The 26,502-nt window shown below is 32.3% G+C and overlaps 2 protein-coding genes across 2 annotated transcripts in view; one reads left to right on the top strand and one right to left on the bottom strand.

Moving 5' to 3' along the window:
- Window positions 1-26,502, bottom strand: part of LOC133182209 (poly [ADP-ribose] polymerase 1-like) — a 550,802-nt gene that overhangs the window by 157,981 nt on the left and 366,319 nt on the right. Inside the window, exons 28-34 of the mRNA XM_061316963.1 lie at window positions 7,643-7,709; window positions 7,282-7,356; window positions 6,756-6,904; window positions 5,935-6,007; window positions 4,737-4,824; window positions 2,771-2,865; window positions 2,252-2,299 (exon numbers count right to left, since the gene is read on the bottom strand). Of these exons, the coding sequence (XP_061172947.1) occupies window positions 2,252-2,299; window positions 2,771-2,865; window positions 4,737-4,824; window positions 5,935-6,007; window positions 6,756-6,904; window positions 7,282-7,356; window positions 7,643-7,709 (595 nt within the window). The remainder of the gene's footprint in view (window positions 1-2,251; window positions 2,300-2,770; window positions 2,866-4,736; window positions 4,825-5,934; window positions 6,008-6,755; window positions 6,905-7,281; window positions 7,357-7,642; window positions 7,710-26,502) is intronic.
- Window positions 1-26,502, top strand: part of LOC133182217 (COMM domain-containing protein 10-like) — a 249,974-nt gene that overhangs the window by 193,653 nt on the left and 29,819 nt on the right. The gene's annotated exons all lie outside the window — the stretch shown is intronic.

The raw sequence follows: 26,502 nt of genomic DNA, 5'->3' as shown, positions 1-26,502 counted from the left end.
GCTTGCACTTACTGCTTGTGTCTCATAAATGCAGAATTTTAAAATTTAAATTACTGTGGGTGTATATTATACATTTGCCTTTGTTCCTAAATATACATCAGTGCTACGTTCATTGACTCTTGGAAGATATAAAAGATTTTTTTCAGTTAAAGCTGTCATTAATTTTAGAGACCGTTATTTCCAATTCATCATATCTTTAGAAAAATAAACTGTTTGTTACGAGTGCACAAATGCATACTTCTAATTGAAGAAAAAAATGAAGTACGGAGCGCTAAAAAGACCTGTGTATCGAATGAAAAGTCACTGAATGAAATCATTTGCACAAAATGCACCCCTAATTTAAATAGAAGGAAGCTACGGGTTTCTTCTGACGACACTGCAAATTCTATAACTTTATACATCGACACAAAATCTCACAAACATTTCCTTTTTTTCAGATCATGTAAAAAAGTCCATGTTTGCAGGTATTTTTAAAGCATAATGTTTAAAAGCAAGAAAATGCACTTGTATGACCTTTTCGCATGTCCGATCAACTTATAATTAAAGATTTAATATCTAAATTTTAGATATTAGTTAAAAAAATCAGTAGAATGGAAAAAGGCGTTAAAAATACCTTGGAGTGATTTATTATTAGTCCCCTACCGGTGAAACCGGAGGGGACTATAGGTTTCCTGTCCGTCCGTCTGTCCGTCTGTCTGTCCCTCTGTCTGTCTGTCAGTCTGTCCCACTTGGTTTTCCGCACTTTTTTCCTAAACGCTTGCAGATATTGAGCTAATTTTTGGTATGTGAGTGTATCTTGATGAGTTTCAGATCAAATTTGCATTTCGTTCCGCTTCATTGATTTCTGACGGAATTACGACCTCTTCAATTTTTAAGGGTTTTCCGCAATTTTCTTCTAAACGATTGCAGATATTGAGCTGATTTTTGGTATGTGACATTACCTTGGTGAGTTATAGAATAAGTTTGCATTTCCTTCTGCTTCATTGATTTTTGACGAAATTATGGCATTTTCAATTTTTATGGGAACCAGATTACACTTGCCGGTAGGGGACTAGTATTGCTAATGCAATACTCTCAGAATGCTTGTTTATCTTACTACTTGTACAGGGAGAGAGTCTGTTAAAATAAAAAAAAAGTACAGGAGTGGATTTCGAAATATTACGTATTTCTTGTACCACTCGGATTTTGCAAAATTATATATATATATGAAATAAATTCTAATACTGTAATAAGCTTAAATGGATTTATTATCTCTTTTAAAAAGGTTTCTTTAAAGTATGAAAAATAGTGCACCCTTCGTTATACGTTCTGTTTACAAATTCCATTGTGTATTTAATGTATAAATAATTTGACGAATTTCTAGTAAATCATTTCAAATACAACTCGTAAGTTAAGGAGAAAAAAAATCAAAGCCTGCCAAATTAAAAATGTATGCTTATATTTTGTCGGTTCTCTAGCACGAAAAAAGAGGGTTTTTAGGTGTCAGTTAATCATAAAACTTAGTACACCTCGAACACACGCTAATGTATTCATACTAATCGCACGCTTGATAGACGCTTCGCCTTCTCATTCAAATAATACAATGACCTACATAGCTGTAATGGCAAAACCGGGATTTTACAGTGAAGTACACGATTTTATTTAATCGATATAATGTATATACTGAAAGTCTCTTTCCCAAAAATCTTTTACGAGTATCTAAACAGATTATGCTTGAAGACTTTAGCTATAATATAACAATTTTCAGATTTGAAAAGGTATAATTCTGCATTAAAAAAGGGGCGAGAAGCAATGTTATGAAGATTCATTCTTTTTGGAACACAAATCTGAGACAAAAAAGAGATCTGAAAATTTCAGACTACTGTTAATGTAAATCAATTCTTATTTGAGAAAACTTTATATTTGTGTAATTACAGGCACAAGAGACAGTCTGTTCAGGAAAATTTCATTCTGGCACATATTTGATTCTTAAATATTGTACTCGTATAACAATAACTGAAATTTGTGAAAATTTTGTCTTGCTTATATACAAAATATCTTTCTTGCAAAAATAAGGTGTTACAGAAATTTGGTGATCAGTACTTTTCATTTAATAACTTGCTGAATATTCATTATCTGTAATTCTCTGACATGTTATAAAAACTGGTCACAGATAAAAATAATCTCATAATTTATTATAAGGAAAATTAAATAGTTATAAAGAAAATAAATCACAATAAACCACCAAGCTTCTTTCTTTATGCTCTTTCGTCATGTTTTGGGTGCCCCAAATGCATCTGGCATTCTTTCTATAGAGTATCTGAAAATATTTGACATTTGTTGCAGAATTGTTTAAATGATGTACATCTGTTTTCAAACAGTTTACATCATTTACTACTTCTAAAAAAACTTTTACCATAGTTTAACAAAGTTATAGCAGCAATACTGTAAATTTAAATGTGAAAATTATTGTTAAATATTCTTTAAATTAATTTGATATTTCAATGAAAACTTCCCTTTAATCAATCTTTTTATATTATAGCTAGATATCATTGAGATGGTGACCATATCAAAGGACTTTAAGAAACTTAAAGTACTGCTTTGATCATTTTTAATTCCATTAGTTCATACTGGAATTCTGGTATTAAAAGGAGTACATTTATTAAGAATGCTTACAGCATTTGTAGATTTTAATATGGACTTCTTTATTATTCCAGAACTAATACATGTATTTTTTTATTTGGTGACTAATGATGGTAAACATTAAAATCTAAAGTATAATGCCATTTACCTTCGTTGTTGTAAGTACATGATAGGTACCCCTGGAATCTTACGTATTCTTCTTCTCAAGTCCTTATCACATGTGGCAACAATATAACACTTATGCTGAAATAGTTGTGTGAATGTTCTAAGCATTTGTAACAATTCTTTCTTTGGGGGTTCTAATAACCACTGACTAAATATTCCTTTCACAAACTCATCCCACCCATTGAATCCTTGAATATAAAAAGGGAAACCCTGTCTAAAAAAGTTAAATGGAAACCCTGTCTAAAAAAGTTAAATGAAAACTGAGAGTTGAAAAATTCAGAATTTAAAAATATGGCCAATGTAATTCTTTATTATACATAATACAATTAATTATTAAATAGTATACAGTAGATTCCTAAATATACACTAGGAATTTATTATCGCATAATTTCTAGCTGCAATAATGTAGCCCTCTCCGATTTCTTTTAATCTGATATTTTCAGGAGAGGTCTCTCCCCCCCCCCCCCCCAAAAAAAAAAAAAAATTGGAGAGGGCTACATTATTGCAGCTAAGCATCACTTGTGAAATCAAGTCGCTTACACTTTTATGTTGGTGAAGTACACATGAAATCTCTTTATCAACAGTCCATTCGCAAATTCATCTTTTTGCAATTTCATGATGTCTACAAGTCATTTTGCAATATATCAAGTACTCATGTAAATTGAGGATTCTACAGCATATACAGACTTATATACATGTATGTACTGTAAATCTTAAAATATTTACGTTGATTTGTTTTTGCAACTTTGGGTCTAAATGCTATACACTGTGTATTATCAACTTTTTTGTTAATTCACCTCTGTGCTAAAAATTAAAAAAAAAAAATCAAAAAATATAATACTTCGATAAAATTATAACCAATTTTCATTTAGAAATTATTGAACTTATGAAAAAAATATCACAGGTCTCAGTGACCTTAAGGTAGGGTGTGAGACACCTTCCCAAAGATGAATTTACTGACCAAGTTCGATGATCCTAAGCCAAACAATTTTCGAATTATGAGTCTGACAGGGTTTTGCCATATGGCCATATAATCTTAATTAAAGGTTTAGTGGCAACAGACTGTCTACCAAAGGTGCACCAGCTGACAAAGTTTAATGATTCGCCACCTTTTTAAATCTAAAACAAAATAACTAAGTCCCAAAAAAAAGAAAATACACAGAAAAAAAACTGTTAAATGAAGAAAAAATGTCCAATCAAGATGAAAATACCAGGTGCTCATCTTTATATGGTAAATAAGGAGTGTTAAAATTTTTAGACAAATCCATGCACTAGTTTCTAGGAACTGTCTAGATACAGTCATTTCTACAGACAGATGGACATGCCGATTCCAATATAAACCTCTACTAGTAAACTTCCTTGGGGGGAGGGGGGTATAATAAAAAAAAATCTCTGTCATAAGAAGAAAAACCCATACAAACAAACATAATTAACATTTAGTTTTCTTATTTTTGAGAAAAATGTTGTGAATGCTTTGCATGTGCAAAATTCTTAAAAATTCATTTACGATAAAACTTTCCCAATTCGTGAAAATTACTAGATGACCCAAAACACATGACTTAATTAACAAGGTTATTTTTTTTTTACCATCCTTGAAAACTAGCCTTAAAACTTTTACTGTAATGAATGCTATTTTAAAGGGTGTTGCACAGACAAAACAGTTAAACAAATTTACATCAAGCACAATTCACTTTTCCAGGAAAGTGATTTTCATTCCATTTACTTTTAAAACATTTCATGAACTTATCGGATATATGTTTACAATATAATTCAAAAGTGTTGTTTGTTCACAATAATTCAAAAGTGTTCATCTCTGCACTTCACTATATAGGTGCATTTTAATGTGAAGCTATTTTTCAATATCTTTTCTCTTCTTTCTGAAGAAAAATGAAATCTGAAAGTAGTGTATTGTTACAATGATTTTGTTTATTAAAATAAAATTGTTTAACCTGTGTGATTCTCTGGACAATACAGTCATCAGCATAAGTTCCTTTATGTAAACATGGCAACCTTTTAAACCTTGGATCTCTTGCTATCCTACAGGATTAAAAAAAAAATACATCAATGGATTTTTTTTTCACAGCTGTAAACAAATATATACAAAAATTTAATTGGAAACTTCTCACTATGGCTAAAAGGATAACTGCACTTAACACCGAGTTTTGGGTCTTTTTCGGTCATTTCTGTTGTTAAATACCTTAATTTAATTTCACTTTTGTATATTTACTAAAGAATTCTGTCAATTTGGCACCAAATTTAAATGTTAAAATGATTTTAAACTGTGATACAATAAAATAATTCTATGTTTTTGTCCTTACATCTTTCCAAATATAGAGATTTTACACTTATCTGCCCTTGATTGAACATTAGGCATGCATGAGAGGTGCATGGAGCTAAAATTGTAAGAATGGGTCTAAAATTAGACTAGATAAATAACAATGACATGTATTAAAAAAATACTAGATCACTCTTTCCCATCTCCCTCTTTATTCTGTATGGCACAAGTACACTATTTACAAAGGTTTCCAAATGAAATTAACAGTATGAGCACGTCCATGTAAGTAAAGGATATTTAAATCAATGACCGACAATTTAACATGTTCGAGCACAGTGTCCTAATTAGCACAAAAAATGCTACCTTACAAGTCACGTGACGGAATTTAGTATTCACAGAGTTACCTGAGGTAAGAAATCACGTGGTGAATTATAATATTCAACATGTCAGAGCCCTTGGTTACAACAGCGAGAGCAAATATAAGTAGTTATTTTGCTTTTTAACCATGAGCGCATGTTTGTCTATTAATCTCCATTTGACACAACATTAGTAATGCAAATATACAACTACTGTTAAAAGGAAAACAATTGACAAACAAGCCCAACTATGTATAAAGTCAGTAAAAAAGTGGGCGTCCTCATTATCGTATGGATATTCAATAAATTGTGATGACCCCCACCTTTGAAAACAGATTCGTACTTTGTAAATACATACTTTTATTTAATGTAATTATGTTAATTTGTACATTAGATGTTGACCATTCATGCAATTAAAAGAAAAGTGCTTGTTTTGAAAGTTTATTTTGTCACAAATTTTGCATGTCCTTAAGTGCAGTCATCCTTGAACAAAAAAAAGAAGAAGCAGTGAACTACCTTAGTGCTACTCGATACTTGGAGCCCAACTTTTCCAATTCTCCCATGACACAGTCAGTTATATAGGGTATACCTGAAAGATTTTGTCATTGATTGCTAATACGTGTACTGGTATAATTCATTATTCATTCAACAGGCATCTGAGATTTAAATTTCTCTTCATGAATAAAAAAAAAATAATCATATTATTATATAGTCTATTTATAGTCCCTATATAAATCATATACATACAAGAAGAGGAATGTTTAAAACGTCAGATGCTTGTGCTCATTTTTATGTTGAAAAACTTTACAATCCTAAAATAGATCATGGAACCATTACTTTTGCAATTGCTTTTATAGACGTGTAAAAACATCATTATCTGTTTTCCATTAAGTGCATAGAAAAGCCTGTTAAATGTATAATTAGGAAGTCAGTTGCATAAAAGTCTGTGCATAAGGAATGCACATGTACCAGTGACATGAAATTCAATGTCCCTATAAGAAACATTCTTAATTTAGTTTCACTTCATCTTCATTTAGAATACGTAAAAGAAGTACATTTTCCAATATTTATATTATAATATAGATTAAAGTGTTTGTTGAAAGGGTACATGTATATTTAGTTTACAAATATTAGACAGGTGCAGGTCAAAATTCTTAATGATCTTTTTTTTTATTGATATTCAAATTTCTGTATTTCTTTAAGTGTTTTAAAAAACCTTGGTAACATGGAATTAAAATTCCCTGCCCAAAACAGTTTCCTCGAGGCAATTTTACAATAAGCAATCATTTTATTTCATTGTTAAGACATATCCTGCATTTGGGTTGGGATCCACTTACATTTAGCATAGAGACAATCCATCATTGACTGTATGATTTCCAGTTTATTTTTGATAGAGAAGTTAATGAAGTTTGTGTCCACAATGATATGGTATGGAGGTCCCAGCTGTGTGTTGTATTTGAAGAACATGGCTGAAGATGCCTGAGGCCTGGAAAAAAAACACAATAAAAGTTTTAACCACAATGTTTTTAGAGAAGACCAATCATATCTTATGTGAACTTGAAACAAATAAATTACAGTATGAATGTAATATATCTAATTATGATCTATTTAATGAGCCATGATTTTTTTTTCAAGTATTGAATTCACTTATCAAAATCAATGTTTATGCTCTAAAAGTGCAATAAATATAAAAATTGTAACATATTCCAATTAGTTTTTTGTGTAATTATCAATGTTGTACAAAAAAAACTTTTGGATTCTTTATCTCCCTCTTCTTAACTATGAAATTAAGTTTTTCATCCCATACCAATCTCTTTATCTCGTCCACTTTTAAAATGTACTGATAATTTTCTTAATACTTACAGATTTCTCTCTGTAATATTCTGTGGATTTGCCTTTTTGGATTTCCTTTTCTTTTTCTGCCGTTCTTCATATTTTCTGTATAGAAGTTGTAAGACAGTTAAGTGAGGGTTTCATGGCCATCGTGCACTTAGATTGTGATAATGAATTTTCTATAAAGGCTATTAATCCAGAAATGGGCCTGGGTTGGTGCAGTCAGGGGCAAAAATTCAGGCAGGTTCATCCACAGGTTAACATATATAATAACCTGGTTAGAAGACCACCTATACTGAGTTTGACTAAAAATAAAAGTTGCATTTTCTCTCTTCCTGTTACAGGAAAATACATCAACAATTAAAGTAACATCAACTTAAAATGTACTTACATGCGTGAATCTTTCAAGTTTATCATCCGTTTCATTGCTGCATATGTCTTGGCAGCTTTATTTTTGCCTTTTCCCTAGAATGCATAAAATACACAATTTGAAAGAAATCAATTATAATAATTAACTGCCAACTCAATTTTATATCATTTTTGGGAGCATTTGTTTTCTTAGATACATACAGATGTATATATATGTAAAATGATGTTCTATATATGAACAAAATCTAAAATGAGATAAGTTATTGACAAATAAGTTGATGATACAAGGATATTAAGAGTCTTGTTTACAGTCAACATTTTGCAAATTCTCTAGTCAATACAAAGACCTTGTTAGTAGGCCTGAGTATTGCAAGTTACCTTATGATATGATACATATCACAATATGGTCATGCAATACAACATGTATCATGAAACAGTTGTCAACAATTGAAATATCTTAACATATTACTCTTTGCTAACCTCCACAGTTATACAAAATATAAAAAGAATATCTTGATACCCCTGACTAAAGTTAATAATAGGTGGATTTATAGTCTTGACATTGTATTTTTTCTTTGCTACCTTTTCTTCAGCCATTTAAAAACATTAAAATTTGTTAGGTTTTATGTAGAAGTTTCAAACAAAACAATGAAAATTATCTTGTACTGTATCACGATACATACATGGCGATATGATACACTTATCGTGAGCCCTTGCGATCAATACAGTCAATGTATTGCTGTATTGTTACACCTCTACTTGTTAGCAAATACAATTTAATTTATTGTTAAGTTGAATGTTGTCTGATGTTTTCATATACGTTGTTAAGCCATTATTTTCACACTGAACTGTCAACAGATTTTTCTGTTTAACTGATCATAAGGAGCGTTGGGTAAGACCAGTTGACAGGGGATGCTTATTCCTCCATCTCTGGTGTTTTTAGAGGTTAGTGTTTGTACTGCTGCCAATTGTATTGTTCCAGTGAACTTTTGAGCTTGCCTGATTACTGTTTGATATCTTCATATTTTATGTATCAGTATATCAGCTGTATATTGTGAATATCAATTTCAGTGATATTCTTTATTACTCTAATTGAAATGATGAATTATAACACAAAAGTACAATGTCCAACACTCTTTTTCTCATGTAATTAAGTAATGATATGCTACAAAACATGATATGAGGTTAATAAAATTGAAAATACACTTGAATATAAAATTTTAATGTGCCCCAATTGGTAAATCGCATGATCTGTACTGAAGTTCGATATTACAATAGACAAAAGCTTTGACTACAACACTTTACACTCATGCGTAATGATATGTACTTACCATTTTAGCAATCGTGAGACGGTGAGTCCATCCAACGTGACAAAACCGGAAGTTGTTTAAGATTGAGGTCATGCTAATATCAGTCTTACAGAGGAAATTAGAATAAGGTGTCCCAAATGCATGGAATAATAATAATAATCAATTTATTGAATTAAAGACTATGAAAATGTTGAATAATGGGAATTTAAGTAAAATATATATACATATATGTAAACATCATATTAAAAGGTTTTTTTTAAATTTAATTAAATTTTATCCCGATCCCGCATTATATTTCTATTTCCTGTCGAATACAAATTAAAATTTGAACATTTTTTTAAATTATTAAATTATTTCCAAGGAAAAAACTCAAGAATTTTTTTTGTATTTTTTTTTATTTCAAAGTAATACAAAGTATAAACGTTTAATTACAGAATTGAAAATTAAACACAACAGGTACTCCTAAATTGATATCTAGTGTACATGAATTTATTAATCAAAATAAATTTATAATTTCATTGTTATTGAAATCAAAACATAAAGGATTGAAATTTATTATTAAAATGAAACAGAAAAATATAATATATATACAAAATATAAAATCATAATAATCATGATCAATGATCTCCAGGCAAATTGTTACCGCCGTCTGATCAGTTGTGTCATTCGCAGTTGATGTATAAAACAAAATTTACTTTTCTAACATTTTTTTCATTTTTAATTATTACTTTTTGGACTGTATTTAATATCCGGAAATACATCCAGAGTTGTCGTTCCTGCGACACTCCTGTAAACGCTTGTTGTACAAAATTTGTAAATTATGAAAAATTGTATTTATAATCGATTTTAATTATATATTTCTTATCGGAAAGCAGGATTTATTTTAATTTTTTAGTCCTTAAAGGGATTTTTAAATTAAGTTTTTTACTCCGCAAAATAGTTCCCTAAAATCGTTTTGTGGGATGATAGATTTAAGCAGCATAATAATTTAGTGCCTGATTACTTAAATGGACATACTTCCAGATATGCGCTGTAACACATCCATTTACTCTACAAGAAATTCTCAAAATTATGATATTCCAAAATGTCGATTACATACTTTTAAGTCTATGTGTATTCCTACTGAAGTTAACGAATGGAACAAAATTCCACTTGAAATTAGAAATGTACAGTCAATGTCAAATTTCAAATCTAAAATTAGTACTAAGAAATCTGCTCCGCCATCATACTTTGAATACGGTAACAGACGACTAAATGTCCTTCAAACCAGACTACGGCATAACTGTGTATTGAATAACGACCTTTACAGATGCAATTTAATATCAAGTCCTTTATTTGAAAACACATCTTTGTTAAACTCTCTCTCGTAAGTAATTAAGTAAATTACTAGATTTATTTCTTAATACAATGTAAACACAATAAAATTTAATATTTATTCAATAATTAAACATATACATTTAACTGAATTTGACTTTTTCATCAACTTACGCTAATGGTAGGGACTTATCTTCCCTAGCCAAAGGTTTCTGATCCGTTACTCGATCTCCTCACAACCCCAAGTAGTGGATCAAAAACTCTTGGCTAACAAGATATCAAGGCTATTGTAATATGTATGTTTTAAGCACATATTTAAAGAAGTTTTCCTCTAACGAGAGAGAGAGAGAGAGAGACCATTGCATGTGGTGAAGGATACCATATCTTTCGTTTATGAAACTCTCCAATTAATATCTTAAAAATTTAAATCGAATTGTTAAGTATCAATAATTTGAAGAGTCTTTTGTCTACGGAATATACATTAAATATAGAAGATGAAGACAGAATAAATATGACGTAGTAATTTCCTCGCTGCCTTATCTTTGTAACAGCTAGATACACAGAAAATGACACCGAAAGGCCTTCCAGAAGCTTTAAAATTGTCTTGTTCAAATCAGACGACACGTTTATTGCTAACCCTAGACGCAAACGTTAAAGTGTTAAAAATCACTGTTCCTCATTTAGAATAATATTGCTTGTCACTCTAATATATTTATTGTATGTACTTGTATCTTTATTTGCTTTATAAAGGGTATTGAAAGTGTGACCTTGTGGTCATTTTACCTACGTTGAATTTTTTCATTGACAAATCTTTTTTTCCAAATATCATTATTTTAAACTCAACTCCTCTTAACTTTTTGAAATTCCTGGCTGATTTGTCTACATCCATTAAAAATGTTCATTGAACTTTTTCAAAGAAACTCTTCTTTAATAAATTTAAAAAAAAAAAAAAGATCTTATTTTACAATATATATTGTTATATTTCAATAGCAAACGCATCACAAACAATGCTGTGTTAACAAATATATTGCTTAAAATTACGCAAATTAACTTTTTTTAAAATTCCAGATACATGTAAATGTAAATCCTAATGAACATAAGGACAAAGAATTTTCATGCAGTTAATTCACAAACGACGTTAAAACAGCATGCCCAGGAAGTTACAAAAATACGTCTTTAACGTTCAAGAAATTTTTATGACTATTTTTTTTTTATTTAATTTTTGAGCGTTCAGATTATTTTTAATTGCAATTTCCGGTGATATAACATCCACGAAGTAAAAGTTCATCTTTCAGAAATATATTGTTCATAAAGTTCGTGGACAATCATCTTCCAAAAGATGATTAGGCTACAGCGTAAAATGTAAGAGAATTTCGGGAACCTGTTTCTGTAGAAAAACGTCATTTTGACCCCCATTTGGACCTTAGGGTAAAATTAAAAATTTGAAAACTAATTGCACATCTACAGGACACCACCTATCATATTCCAAAAGATTAAATGGTTACTGCTTAAAATAAAAGAGGAGATTGAGGAGGAAGAAAGTGTGGAAGACGGACGGATAGACAGAGGGACGGACAGACAGACGGACGCACCTGGATAACAACAATATACCCGAACTTTCTTCAGAAAGTGCGGGTATAATGAAAACAGGTTTTATTCGTACCAAATCGCGGTAGTCCAGTAAAATTGACCTATTCATATGCAAGGGGTGGTCATTCGTTTTTTTTTTAAACTTACATAGTGCTCTTGTAATCCATGATATCGTGTCGAAATTAAGATTTTTTTTAGAATGTCATGGTGTTGACATTATTTTGACCATGCATAGTGCATACGCGTATTTTTTAACATAGCGTCAAAAAATATCACTTTGACATTCGCTGTCCGCTCAGGATGTAATTAGTCTGCGACAACCATCGTATCAACAAATCCTTACTACAGTGAGTCTGTTTCACTATACAGTGAGTGTTTCGTAACCCAAATTATAAAAGATCATGGCAAAACCACAGAAAAAAAGGCAAGTTATGTTTCCAAAAGAAACTTAGTTACAGTCACATTCATTTAATACATGAGTGCAACGACAATATTGTCCGAATAATTTGTTATTATTGAACAAATAGAACCATAGTCAGTGGCGGATTTAAGGGGGGGCGCACCCGGCGCGCGCCCCCCCTAAAATTGTCAAAGTTAGGGTAAATCATAGTTTTTGTCGAGAAAATGTAAAAATGTCTACTTGGTAGACCTCATTTTTACCCTACAAAATCTCTTAAATCCAGACCCCCTGCCTACTTATTGCGCCCCCCCCCCCTAACTTCAATTCCTGGATCCGCGCCTGATAGTCTAACATGTGTCATGCACTACAAGAAAAACAATCTCGATCAGCGCTACGTTTCGTAGTTTCTCATTTTTTTTTATAAAGGTAAATCCATTTCTGTAGTGTCATAAAAATAAAAGTTAACCTTGAATTACTGGAGATCATTCGTCCCCAGAAATTAGAACCAAGATATAAAACAAATGGCTTAAAATGAAGGTAGGCAATACAAGAATAAGATGTAACCTTTATTCTCAGTTTTGTTTAATCATTCAAATAGCATTGATTATAAAGTATTTATATATATATATATATATATTTCACAAATTATTTAATTCTTTTTTTTTTTAATGAAAATGTTTATTTATATTTTAAAATTATTGAATTCTTCTTTCTTCCGTTTTTTCATGTAGTTCGTCGATCAAAAGAAAAGAATTTAAATATGACTGTAATTCATATTTATTTAAACAGGAGGGGCTATAGGTTTCCTTTCTGTGTGTCCGTCTGTCTGTCATTCTGTCTGTCAGTCAGTCTGTCCAACTTGATTTTTCGGGCCTTTTTCTACACGATTGCATATACAAATGTATTGAGCTGATATGTTAGTCTATCATGATGGGACTAAGGATGCTTGTTTTTATAGATATGCTATATCTGAATTTTCATCAACCAAAAATGTATATTATTCTGAGGCACAAGAAGTCGATGTTATATATATATATATATATATATATATATATATATATATATATATATATATATATATATATATATATATATATATATATATATATATATATGTTGACGTTGCAAAGAACATTATTTCCAAAGGATGTATTCACTATTACAAAAGAATTGACCTATAGGAGAGAACAATTTCCCGGAAAAAGTGACATTTAAAAATCCATCTTTATTTGTTGTTTTCTGCCGTATATATGTCTTAATTTTTCAAATTTGTATTTTACAACTAAAATTTATTATTTACAACTTTACAATAAACCTCCAAAGTTGGCCGAAACACCATTTTGTCCGTTAAAGCGTTGATTTTTGCATAAATTTTGGCCTAGAAGTCCTTCAGGGCAGGCCTGCCCCTAAATAAAACTGTGATATTTTGATAGGTTGGGATGTAAGCAGTAACTTAAGATAGGACTTTTTTAGGGGCACCCCTGCCCTAGGGTCGAAATTCACAAAAAATCTACAAAAAATATAAGTAAACCTGATTTTGACAATCTGCTTCAAATTCATACCATTCAATCTAGCAGTTAGAATAGCTCATTTGATATATGCGCTGCATTTTATATCGTGGGTCCTTTCTTTTTAAAGTCGGGGGTTCGAATCCACCTGGTGCCACACTTTTATAGTTTTAAATTTTCGCCTTTTGAAAGACTATTTTAAATTTTTTATAGGTTTGTGTATTATGCACTCCCTTTCTTGATATAAGAAACACTAGAAAGAGATCAAATCGTAACAATCCTATGTACATGTACAGTTGTCAGTCAGGCGGAACAAATCTCAGTATAAGCACACTTTCTCCGAGGACAAGAATAACTCACTCTGTGTTACTCGATACAGGTATTTTCGGCAGCATTGAGCTGCGATGAATTTCAGTTCTATATATTTCTTAGAATTTAATCACATTGTTTTTATTCTGTCTGTGCTACTAGTGCTTGTCTGGGTTACTTGTAGTATGTTAATATTGCTTGAATTATTTGAGCTTAATATATTTAGAATAACATACGTGTACTTTTGTTTGCAGTCAGTGTTCTAAGATCTTAAGTTTTGAAACAGTAGGGCTACATATACCAGTAACTGTACTCCCTTGGATTTCATTTAGGCCTAGATGATTTGCACACATTAATGGCATGTTTTTATTATATCCAACGAAAATGTGTTGTAAAATAAATAGGCTAGACATAAAAAATTTAATTCCAGAGACAGCAGACATTACCATTATGTACAATAAGAAGTAAAGAAAAATATCAATTATAATTACATTTGGAGATAACAAACTCAGAATATCAATGAAAGTGTTCCTCCTACCTTTACTCACTGAAATAAAGATTTATGAAAAACAAATTGTTACATGTATTCAGCCTAATGTCATTAATCGGAACGGAAATCGACAAGCTTTTTGTAGAGAAAAAAAACCAAGCCCGGCCCTATAGGTCAGATCCCTATTTATATAGAAGTGAACCTTTGGGCACTACATGTTTATATTATTTTTATCATTTATTCCAAGCATTCTGATTGGCTCAAATTGTTGGTATCCAAAGGTAGGCCTTGTCACAAGGAATAGACATGTAAAATTTAAAAGTTTTAGCATCAATTGTTCGAAAGTTATGGCCAAGGTTAAAGTTTTCCAAAAGTAGGTCATACTCCTAGGTCAAGGTCAAAGGGTTAAAGTTGTTGGTATCGAAAGGAAGGTTTTGACACAAGGATTACACAGGTGAAGTATGAACGCCCTAACACCAACCGTTCAAAAGTTATGGCCAAGTTCAAAGTTTTTTCAACAGCAGGTCATACTCCTAGGTCAAGGTCAAAGGGTCAAAGTAACTGTTGTTAGTACCCAAAGGAAGGTCTTGTCACAAGGATTACACATGTGGAGTGTGAAAGCCCTAACACCAATTGTTCAAAAGTTATGGCCAAGGTTAAAGTTCGGTAAATTTTGCAAAACTGGGTCAAACTCCAACGTCAAGGTCAAATATGATGGTACCCAAAGAAAGGTATACATATATGAAATATGAAAGCCATAGCTCCAACCAATCAAAAGTTATGGGCAATGTTAAAGTTTTTGCGGACAAACAAACAGACAGACAGACTCACGGACGGACAGGGCAAAATTTTTGTTCCCCCGAATCTTTGATACGGGGGTATAAAAATATGCTTCAACTCCTATTAATAATTGTGATGTTCTGTAATAATTGATAAGACGTGACAATGCCTTGAATATAAGTATCTACTTTACATTTAAAACGTATTAGATATGTTTTTCAAAACTAAGTGTCAAAAAACACATGAAGGAAAACTTAATTGTGGATTGTTCCCGTTATTTTCAAATTTTGTTTTGTCAATCTCTGTAAAAAAAAAAAATAATATAACAAATGTAGCCCTTTAATTCGGTCAATCCATAGATATATCGACTTCACAGAAAAGCATATCGACCTTGCTCTTCGTGCTCGATCAATATGCTTTTCTGTGATGTCGATATATCTATGGATCGACCTTATGAAAGGGTTATAGTTATACATTAACATTAACACATGATACGAGTGATAATATATATATATATATATACCGATTATTCGGTATCTGCTATGGGGAATATACAAAGTGACTCTCAACAATTATGAAAATACATGTACTTTATATTCTTCCACTTACATGTAGATACTCCAAATACATGTACTTTGTCTTGCCTGATCACAATTTTACCCTAGTCCGAAATATCTGACGTTTTCCAGGCTTTTTCACAATTTTGATATTTACGTGCCAGGAACAGGAAAATGTCAAAATCGTAAAAAAGCCTGGAAAACGTCAGATATTTCGGACTAAATTTTACCCATGCCACTTTTATTGTCCAAAGTAATGAAACTCTATCCTTACGAATACTGAGTGTACATAACACACCGTGGATGTGGGTTTACTTTGGAACCTCTGAATCTTTGTAATATATTTATTTTTATACGTGTACTCTGGACGCGCAAAGACAAATGTATATTTATTCATCAAAATACAAATTATGAAAACTTAAAAGTAAGTAATGCAATGGTTCTAATGCTTTGGTGTTGTATAGCCGGGCTCTTTAGCCTTTACAAAGTATCTAGACTTGTTCACACGTGATTATAAATAGTTGTGAGAGAAGGGGAGGTCAGTTGAGACTTCAGACATAATAAGCACAGTAGTAATAAACTGACCTATAAATCTAAATTGTATGTAATAAAATTAAGGTGGGTTGAAGGCTCTATTCCCAAAATGTCTTCGTTGAGAATTCATCCTACAGACTCTGAGGTAAATATTCATGTTCATATATGCATATTTGATAAAATATACAACTGCATGTTTGATGTCTCCATTTTTTTTCTAACCAAAAATTAATTAAGCTATTTGTAAACTATAAGAATTACGAATACCTTAAAGTAAAAAAAAAAACTGATAAGAATTATATGATTAAATGTACACTTGAAGTATTCCCAAGTTTTTTTCAAGACAACTTGTAGAAGACTCCATGACTCCATTATCTTTGTCCATTTTTTAATTAACAAGTTAAGACCAAGGTTAAAGTTTATTTTTTAAACTGCATAACCCTTAAAAATCAATGTCATGAGGTCAAATATCATAATATTTAAAATCCAAAAGGTCCTGTCACAAGTAACGCTCATGAATACGAAAAAAAATATATGAAAGCCCTGTCTCGTCATAGCAAAAGTTACGACCAAAGTTAAAACTTTAAATAAGTATGTCAAACTTCTAAGTCAAGAAGTCAAAAATGATTTTTTTTTTTTTTACATTTCGGTAAAGTATTGTCAAGGTAATGTAAATGTAAAGAACGAAAGCCTTATCTTTTCTCATTTAAAAGTTAAGACCAATATATAAAATAAATAAACACCATATCTTCTCTAATTCAAAAGTTAACATTAACGTTATTTATTCATTTATTTGGGGAAAGTAGGTTAAATATAAAGGTAAGGTTACGGGGTCAAAAATCATAGTTTATTTGCAAAGGTCTCGTCACAGGTAATTAATATTTCCAACAACCCTCCAAAAGACATTTCAGTCTGTCTTTCCATTCGAGAATTTTTATCTCGTATAGAGACGTCACCGTATGCCGGTGAAGGCCTTCAAATTTAGACCTACACTCGGCACTTAGGGCCATTGAGCAGTGAGGGTTCTTTATCGTGCCAACGCCTACCGTGACACGGAACCTCAGTTTTTAAGGTCTCATCCGAGGGTTTATTCCCATCTAGCCAAAATTTTGAATTTCTTATTCCCATCTAGCCAAAATTGGGATTTTCACACCTGGGTGGTCACCTATGTATAGTCTGTTTTATAGGTATATTACCTGTAATTTTCACCCGTGTTATACAAGTTCCCGTGAGTTTCACTTCTAGTGCGGTGCACTTGGCGAAGAAATATGTTTACGTCGAAGATTTGACGCGGCGCGGCGAACGAGAATCGAACCCGGGCCTCCCAATCACGAAGCGAGCGCCCTACTACTAGGCTACCATAAACGGTTACTATTTAATATAAGTTTGTGTGAAAACTGAATATCATACAGTTTAAATTCAAAGTACAGTATAATGAGCTCATAAACATTGTATAAATCATAGTTATCAAAACCCTGCTTTTCAAAATTCAAAAGATATAAGTAAAAGTAAACCGTCCGGTGTATTTTTTGCTAAGTAGGTCAAAGTTCAATGTCAAGTGGTTTGTAACACTGGAATTTTACCTAATGGTGTGTGACAAATAGTGTGCATGCTAAATAGCATAGACTTACCTCTTAAATGTGAAAAATATGCTGTATATCGGCACTATGAGTTATTTTGAAAAGTAGGTCAAGGGTCACGAGGTCGGTAATCATGGAAATTTACAAAAGACATAGTACCAAGCAATATATGTGCAAAATATCAAATCCATACCCCTTACAGTTTTTGAGGTATAGGGTATGACAGACGGACAGACAGACGCCGGGTAAAGTGATCCCTAAAGTGTCGCTCTGCTCTGCAAGTGACACAAAAACTAGTGTTCCAAAGCACGCTTACAAGTGTCGCCTGCTTTATAGGCAGATTGTAATACAAATTATCTAAGATTTGCCATTGATTGAATATAAAGGACTTAAGAATAGAGTACTTCAAATACTCCACCCTCATATACTTACGTTGTAAAATGTAGGTCAAATGAAGCAACGGAAACATGTTCACGGGTGTGTGTTCAATGTAACATATTTGCAAGTTTTGTCATTGATGGATTTCCTAGTTCTTACCAGTTGTGAATGAATCACGTTCAAAAATTTAACCTGATTTCTAATCTGGAAACAGCATTCAAAATATCAGTACTGATATTCAGATGCAGTATCCAAGAACTTCATCGTTCGTTTGGTATATATAGGTAAAATGCAGATGCAAATCATGCATAATTGTATGCAAACTCACTAACAATCTTTGAATAGCAATAGAACTGTATACATCTTGACAAGGGAAGCATTCTCAAAACATTAATCGATCATCAGAAAATGAAGCTTTCATAAACCGGCATTACTATGTATCCTTAGAAGCAATGTTGGTTAATATAGGAGTTATACATTCCTCGGAATGGACCTGCCTCAGAAACACTTATCTGATTACTCACTCAGAAAATATAGACCAAATGCAGCACCCGAAGCATGATTGATAGTATCCCGATACATGAAATATAGATAAAACATTCCGACGTCTTCATAACTGCATATCTGCATGACACTGCTAAAGATTCTTTTTTAAATATTCAAAATGAATAACGAATTGCAAGCTTAATTTCTGAACCACATTTTTATAGGCCCTTGGAACCGAAAAAACGTACTGCATTTTTATGGACCATGCAAAAAGAATTTTGGCTACTTTTAAAGATTTAGTTGGAAAAGCGATGACATGAAAGTGTAACAGATGAGCGGTTAATTAGCTACGATAAAACTGAACTTTTTTCTGAAAGTTTGGATGTAATTACCACAATGCGCCCTCGTGGCGCAGTGGTTCAAGAGCTTTTGCTCTAGAGTCGCGGAGTAAGGAGTTGATTACCTCGCGGGTTCGAATCCCACTCGCAGTCGCAGTAGTTGCTGGCACAAGATCCCTTACTGCTCAATGGTCCTCAGTGCCGAGTATAGATCTAAAATTTGCTGCCATCCACTGGCAAGTGGTGGCGTCTCAGTATGAGTGAAAAATTCTCAAAAGGGACGTAACACAAGCAAAAAAACAAACAAACAAACAAAACCACAATGTGATGCTCATATATATCTAACTTTCGCTATATGAAATGTTTGGAAAATGTTGACTATAAGATTTACGAGGAAAATTTTTTCTTGAGAAAAATGAGTAAATGAATTGCTCAAAATATTTTGCAAAAATAAACTTGCATATACCGAAACTCGAGTTTTTGTTCTGTATTATGCACATTAAAACAAGCTTTCTGAAGGACCATATTAGTCCTGCATAAATCATGATGAGCAGCTTTTTACATAATAACACTCGACTCGATGCGACTCCCTCCAAATTATATACCCCTCTTCAGTTGACAAAAAGAAGGTCTTCTTACAATATTGACAAATATCAAATAAAGTTCACACACTGTTATTTTTTATGATACCTGTGAAATTGTTGCATCCATGTATGGTGTAATTTTATGGTTTCATGTTGGTAGGTCTCTATTGTCAGAACATAGATTTAGAGAAAATTAAAATGATTGAGGTAAACTAATAACTTCACCAACGTGACCTGGTATCAAAAATAACGGCCACTCTGGCGGTGTGTAGAGTGTTTGTTCTTGGTTAGGAAAATTGTGAGTTCGACACCGCGGTGGGCCCCTCCTCTGTTGACATTTTCACTACAATTAAGCGTACAATCTTAAGTTGGTATGTAAATCGTAAAATTACAAAAGCATTACCACAGTGTACATTTCATTTCAAAGTAATTGTTAAAAACTCTCGTTAACTCAAGTGTATATTCATTCGTAAACTATTGGTATAATCTATGACCTTGAGTTATGGACTGACTTTACTGAAATGGAGGTTAACACCGTGAAGATATAAATGATTTTTTTTTCGCCGGAAGATAAACATATGTAAATGTACAATTCTATCATTATTCGTTTTTGTGATTACTAGGTACATTGTAAGACTCTTGAGAGAATGATGCTGATGAAAAAACTAATACATGTAATACAGATATTGCATGTAGTTGAAAACTAGTTAAATAATTTGGTTCCTATAATCGTAATTTTTTCCTCCCAAAAAGGAGTCATTAGGTCAAATATTCACAAATAAATCATTTGTTGGGTGATTTGCTTTAAAAACTGATTGATGGCGCAAATAGAAATAACAGGCCAAAGTGAAGCTCCTTAGTTGCCATGATATCAATGAAAATGTTATTTTCCATATTTCATGCACTTTAAAGGGAGAATAATTAAAGAAGACATATGTACATTTCTCCGCTGTTTATTTTTTTCGTACAAGCTTTATAAATTATTGCATTTCATGTGTCAATGAAACCGGTAAACGAGATGTCAGCTCGTCTTTAGGACTACTAAGAAAATTTGTTAGAAAATATAAAATTAACGGGTAAAGTCGTATAAAAATCATCTTAAATAGAAAATATTTTTTTAAATCCCTCTTTTCATTTTCATATATGATGAAGATGTCTACATATTTTAACAAAGTACGCAATATAAATTTATCGACGGCTTAATCAAAAAATATTTATTGAAAGGTTGACATTTAACATACTTAGCTCCATGAAGATAGACGATTAACTTTAAGCAGTCCACCCTCAAAGACCCTGGGTGTACCTGTGTATCTCTTCCAAACACCGAGGAGGATAAATATTTTATTATGTAAATCATGTCCTTCAGTCAGTGGCTAAACAGAGCATAAGTTTACTTAAGCCTACCCATATACGAAACCCGACACCTCGCAGGGATCATCTGAACAAAATGGTATGTTCTTAACTTTATTAATTTATTTTAATTCTTATTTCACACAGTTAAAATGACGATTAAAATGTGTTTCGTATGAATTAAAAAATAATGACATAAGATGTTGCTTTGTGAAATTTCGAATTTTCGATATTTATCAAATAATACAGCTTAAAAATAAAGATAATTTTTTAGGATTGTAAATTTAACATGTGATATGGAACCCACATATACGAGTATTATACTTTTATACAACGTTATACCCAGTAATAAACAGTATAGTTTTGGAAGTATATTTTTTCTTATATAAGTAACTACAGCATCACATAAAAATATCAAGCTTCCAAACTCATAAAAATTTACACCTAACCAACCCACCCCCTCTTTAAAAACACACTTGCTTTTGCAATATAAAGACGCGTGCCCGTTTTAGTTTATAATTTTCAACTTCAACAGTAGTGCAGATTTTATTCGAATATATAACGGCGTATCGTAAACCTATAAAACGAAATCATTCCCTACAGTATAACAATAAAATAAGTGGAGTAGAGGGCAGAATAGTTTCCAAAAATCTATAAGCTAATACCCCATTTTGAGAACGCTTGCACTCTGTACGGAAAGCACATTTCAGACCCGTAGAAAGCGATTTCACTTGGGGTGGGACAACCATTCCTTGACAAGCAAAAGTTTTTTAGAAAAATCTTTTGATTTTTTTTTAAAGATGGAAAAAAGGTCATCAGATGTTATTATTGAGGGGGTACAAGCATAAAGTAACTTTTCTACAGTTATACTATATATATCTGAAAAATTAATGGGGGGAGGGGGGGTTGGTCCTATGGCCATTCATTTACATTGTATCCACAATAAAATGCTTCATATTAACAGTATACTTTTTGTAACGTATACATATTAGAAGAATTCCTCAGACTGTCACTTTAGAGGTATCATAACTAAATTTTCAACACAGCATATTGACTTAACTGTCAAGTTGAAAGACTTTTATTAATCAAACTTTCATTTATTTGTTCAGCTTGCGTAACTGAGAGAATGTTTAAGTAACCGTGAAGTTAGGAACACGAATGTGTACTGTACGCCCTGAAACCAAAAAAAAAAAAATCAATAAAAAAAAAATCGTACGCAGCTCAATTTTGAAAAAAATGTCAAGTTTCATTTATTTGTGGTCAGAGTGACATACAGATCTTGTGGCTGCTTTGAATAGTTAGGCCATTCCAAGATTTTTCAATGTTTAGCGTCCGCGTGCGGCTTGGTTTTTGACACCCCATACCAGAAAAAAAAAAAAAACAAACAAAATCAGGTGTTCTGAAATTCATTATTCTGGTCGAAATCTTTGAATTCTGTCAATTTCTCTAAATACTTTTTTACAACACGTCATTTTAGGTATATTTTAATTTTTAATACCTTGATTTTGCTAAAGAATAGATCTTTCTACGAGGAAAATAAATAAATGAAATCAAATTCTTTGAATGACGTCATTTTTATGACTATATACTCTGTGTTTTCCTTTTTGGCTCGTGTGGGTGCGAATAGGTAGATCTTCGAAAGCTGAGTGAGAAAAAACTTGGAATGACCTTAATACATTTCACTTATAGAAACCCTTGACTAACTCCGACTTCAAGTTTTAATTGATACCAGTATATTTATCATGAATTTAAAAATCTTTCTTTAATTTTGGTTGTTTTGGATTCATCCTTTTAATTATGATATGATAACAGACGCCGAATAAAACTAAAATAAATACATGTATGAGTTATCATGTAAAATTTTAAAACACTTCGGAAATTCAAAATATTTATATTTTATCGAGCTTCATGTGATTTGAATTTTCACGGACTGCAACTTTTCCCTAAATAAACCCCCTATATGACAGAAGGTGCTGGGGTTTCTGTTACAAACTTTTAACTTAGTACAAAATCCATCCTTTTCTCCCTACGATATTCCCTGAATTATATGTACGATCAGTCGACCACAGATAGTAAAAATAATTATTCCGCTTTTTATCAAGTTTTCTCTGTTTATATGTAAAAGACACTAGACTTTGTTGTCATTTCAGAAGAAATACTTATTTTAATCATAAGAACCACGTCTTTTACCTCAAGACCCTAAAAACAACCCCACTCAAGTGCCTTACAAGACCAAACTATGCTTCCCATATTTTTCTTAATTTTTCTTCACCAATTTCACAAATGCTAACAATAATACAGTGCAAAAACAAAACAGCAATGGCTTAATTCATAAAGCATGCAATGTAAATTCATAAAAATTATTTGTTTGAAGTTTATTTAAACAATAAAATGCTTTCTTTGGTTGTTACATGTAGTAGAATGTTGCAGCTGCAGAAAAAAATGCATAACCTGCGCGTGAGCGGGTTATGTAATTTTTTATGCAATAGCTGCAACGTTAATTGACATACTAACAAAGAAAGAAAGACATTTTATTGTTTATATTTATACCTGTTCAAATAATCATTAAAGTAGGATTTAGTTGATGGAATTTTACATTTTTGATACGTCATTGTACGTTTCATTGATGAAACAGCCACTGCTCAAGAAATCTGTAGAAGTGATATGCTTAGCAGTTTACTGGCTGATAAACGGCAATGATTTCTTATGAAATAAAGGAGATAATATACAATGTGTACAGTAGTACATTATACGTAATAAATGTAGAACTGAGCCTCACCATGGGACCTGAATCAAAGACCCAGGGGATATGGGGGGTGATTTTTTGGGCTCGCTTTTAATGTATATTTACTTTGCAAACACGTATTGATTTATGCTACAGGGTTAATTTTAATTTTAGGAAAATAAAACGTCAAGACAAGAGGAAGATGACAGCAAACTCGTGTGCACCTATGGGAAGTGAGTAACTACCATATAATGATATTACTGATATTCGTCATCATTTTCACACATTTATTGCGTGCATAGGTTTATAGATACTGGTACAGAAATGGTTTCTTGTACACTGTTAATCTAAGTTGCAGTATCTTAACTTTTTTGTTTCTTGCTGAAATAATTTTTTTAATTTAAAAAATCACTAGGTCAACAATCCTGCCAACACTATCTAACCAATTACATGGACCTGCAACATGTTTTGAAATGAAGATACACTCAGATTTTTTAATAGAGTTTTATGTTGCTTTTGCAGATGGGGGAGATTCTTTCTTAATGTGAAGTGGTTTGTTCTCTGGCTGTGTATATTTGGTTTCATAGAGGGCGCTGCTGTTAATGGCGTTGTGAATATTGCCCTGACGACATTAGAGAGGCAGTACAAGTTGCCTAGTTCTCAGTCAGCTCTCATCGTCAGCTCTACCGATATCGGTGCTGTCATTTTCGTTCTAGTGGTCAGTTACTTTGGAGCAAAGGGCAATAGACCAAAATGGATTGCCACTGGAAGTTTCCTTATGGCTGTTGGGTCTTTCATTTTTACCATTCCACACGTTGCATCTGGACCATACGAGTACATTTGTAAGATTCAGAATCAGTACATGTAATAGAAATACCTACACTGACTGAACCCTGAAGATGTTAACATATCTTGAGAATTTTTTTAAAAAAAGCATTATTATAAAAAATCTACATGCATATATATTTCTAGCAACAAGTGGTAACACATCGCATGTATGCAGTGCCAGCAATCCCGACCCAGAATGCATCATGCAGTCAGGTTCTAATTATCTGTACGTGTTCATGCTGGCACAGTTTGTTCACGGTATCGGGTTCACACCAATGTTCACACTGGGAACAGCGTATGTAGATGACAACGCCCCAAGTACTTCCACAGCTGTTTATCTAGGTATTAAGTTTAGAAATTCAACCTGTAATTTTTGGATAAACAAATAAAAAGGATGGAACATTTTCTTGAAAAACAAAGTATTATATTTTTTTTATTCATAGGTCTTATTTACGCGATTACCGCCCTTGGTGTAGCCGCTGGATATATGGGTGGAGGTCTGTTCCTTAACTTGTGGGTAGACATTGATAAGGCTGAAGTTGACGTGGACAAGTACGGCACTAATATTAAGCATATATCATTTCTGATTATAAATGCCTTATTTAACATTGTACTCATTCGAACACGCCTTTCTCTTCAGAATTATGCAAGAACTCACCCCGATGGATCCAGTCTGGGTTGGAGCGTGGTGGTTGGGATTTGTAGTAACAGCAGTCGGCTTTCTGCTGGTATCTTTCCCTCTTTTCGGCTATCCCATCAATCTGCCAGGTCTGTAATCTGAAAAACATAACAAGTTATCCATTTATATTTTTGTATCTGGATACATCAAACTGTTCAGTCAGACTAGGATTTCTGAAATAAGATTTGTTTATTATTTAAGGTACAAAACATATTCGTGATGCTAGGAAGACAGAGGCAGATAAAGAACGTGAAGAGAAGAAAGCAAAAGATAAACGACCTTTAAGTAAAAAACTGTTGGATTTTCCAAAAGCCCTATTTATCCTCGTAAGTTAGACAAAAACTTTTTTGGAAACCATACCTTCAAAAAAAAATATCCTTTCATTCTTACATACTAAATATTACACTAATTTTATAACCCAACAGGTAAAAAACCCTATGTATGTGGTACTCAACTTTGGAGGAGCAGCAGAGACCATTATCATTGCAGGACTTGCTGCTTTTGCTCCCAAGATTCTTGAAGAAAAGTTCAATATGTTGCCATCTGAATCGGGCCTTATCATGGGTACATATTCGCTGTGAATGCTACAAATAATATTATTTCTACAATTATATTATTAATATTTCATTTATTACTATGAATATGTTCAACTTTTCTTAAGGTGGAGTCACGCTGCTGGGAGGAGCAGGGGGTATGGTTCTAGGAGGAGTGTTAATTAAGTGTCTGAAGTTAGGAATTCGTGGAATGATGAGATTGTGTCTTCTGATGTCTTTCGTAGGACTTTTGGTAGGAGCAGGCTTCTTCATAAACTGCGATGAGACCAGTTTCGCGGGCATAACAGTGTCGTATGCTAAATCTGGGCAAGTGTTCATATACTAAAGCCTTATGTCATATCGACCAAATACTACATCACTCCGTAGATTGAAATGAAAATGATGCTCTTTATTTTCTTGCAAAATGATCTGTTGTCAGATTTGTACATTCATAATGGTTGTGATCACGATGTTCTGATTTCTACAGAAGTGAAGACGGCAGTGATACTCTACAAGGAGTGTGTATCGCTAACTGTGGCTGCAATATGAAGCAGTACGACCCTGTATGTGGAAATGATGGTATTACATATTTTTCTCCCTGTCACGCAG

Source organism: Saccostrea echinata, unplaced genomic scaffold (genome assembly GCF_033153115.1).
Source record: "Saccostrea echinata isolate AGI-Se365-2 ecotype Australia unplaced genomic scaffold, CSIRO_AGI_Sech_v1 ptg000009l, whole genome shotgun sequence".
Lineage (NCBI taxonomy): Eukaryota > Metazoa > Mollusca > Bivalvia > Ostreida > Ostreidae > Saccostrea > Saccostrea echinata.
Note: the sequence above shows the minus strand (reverse complement) of the source record. Positions and strands in the feature narration are given on the sequence as shown.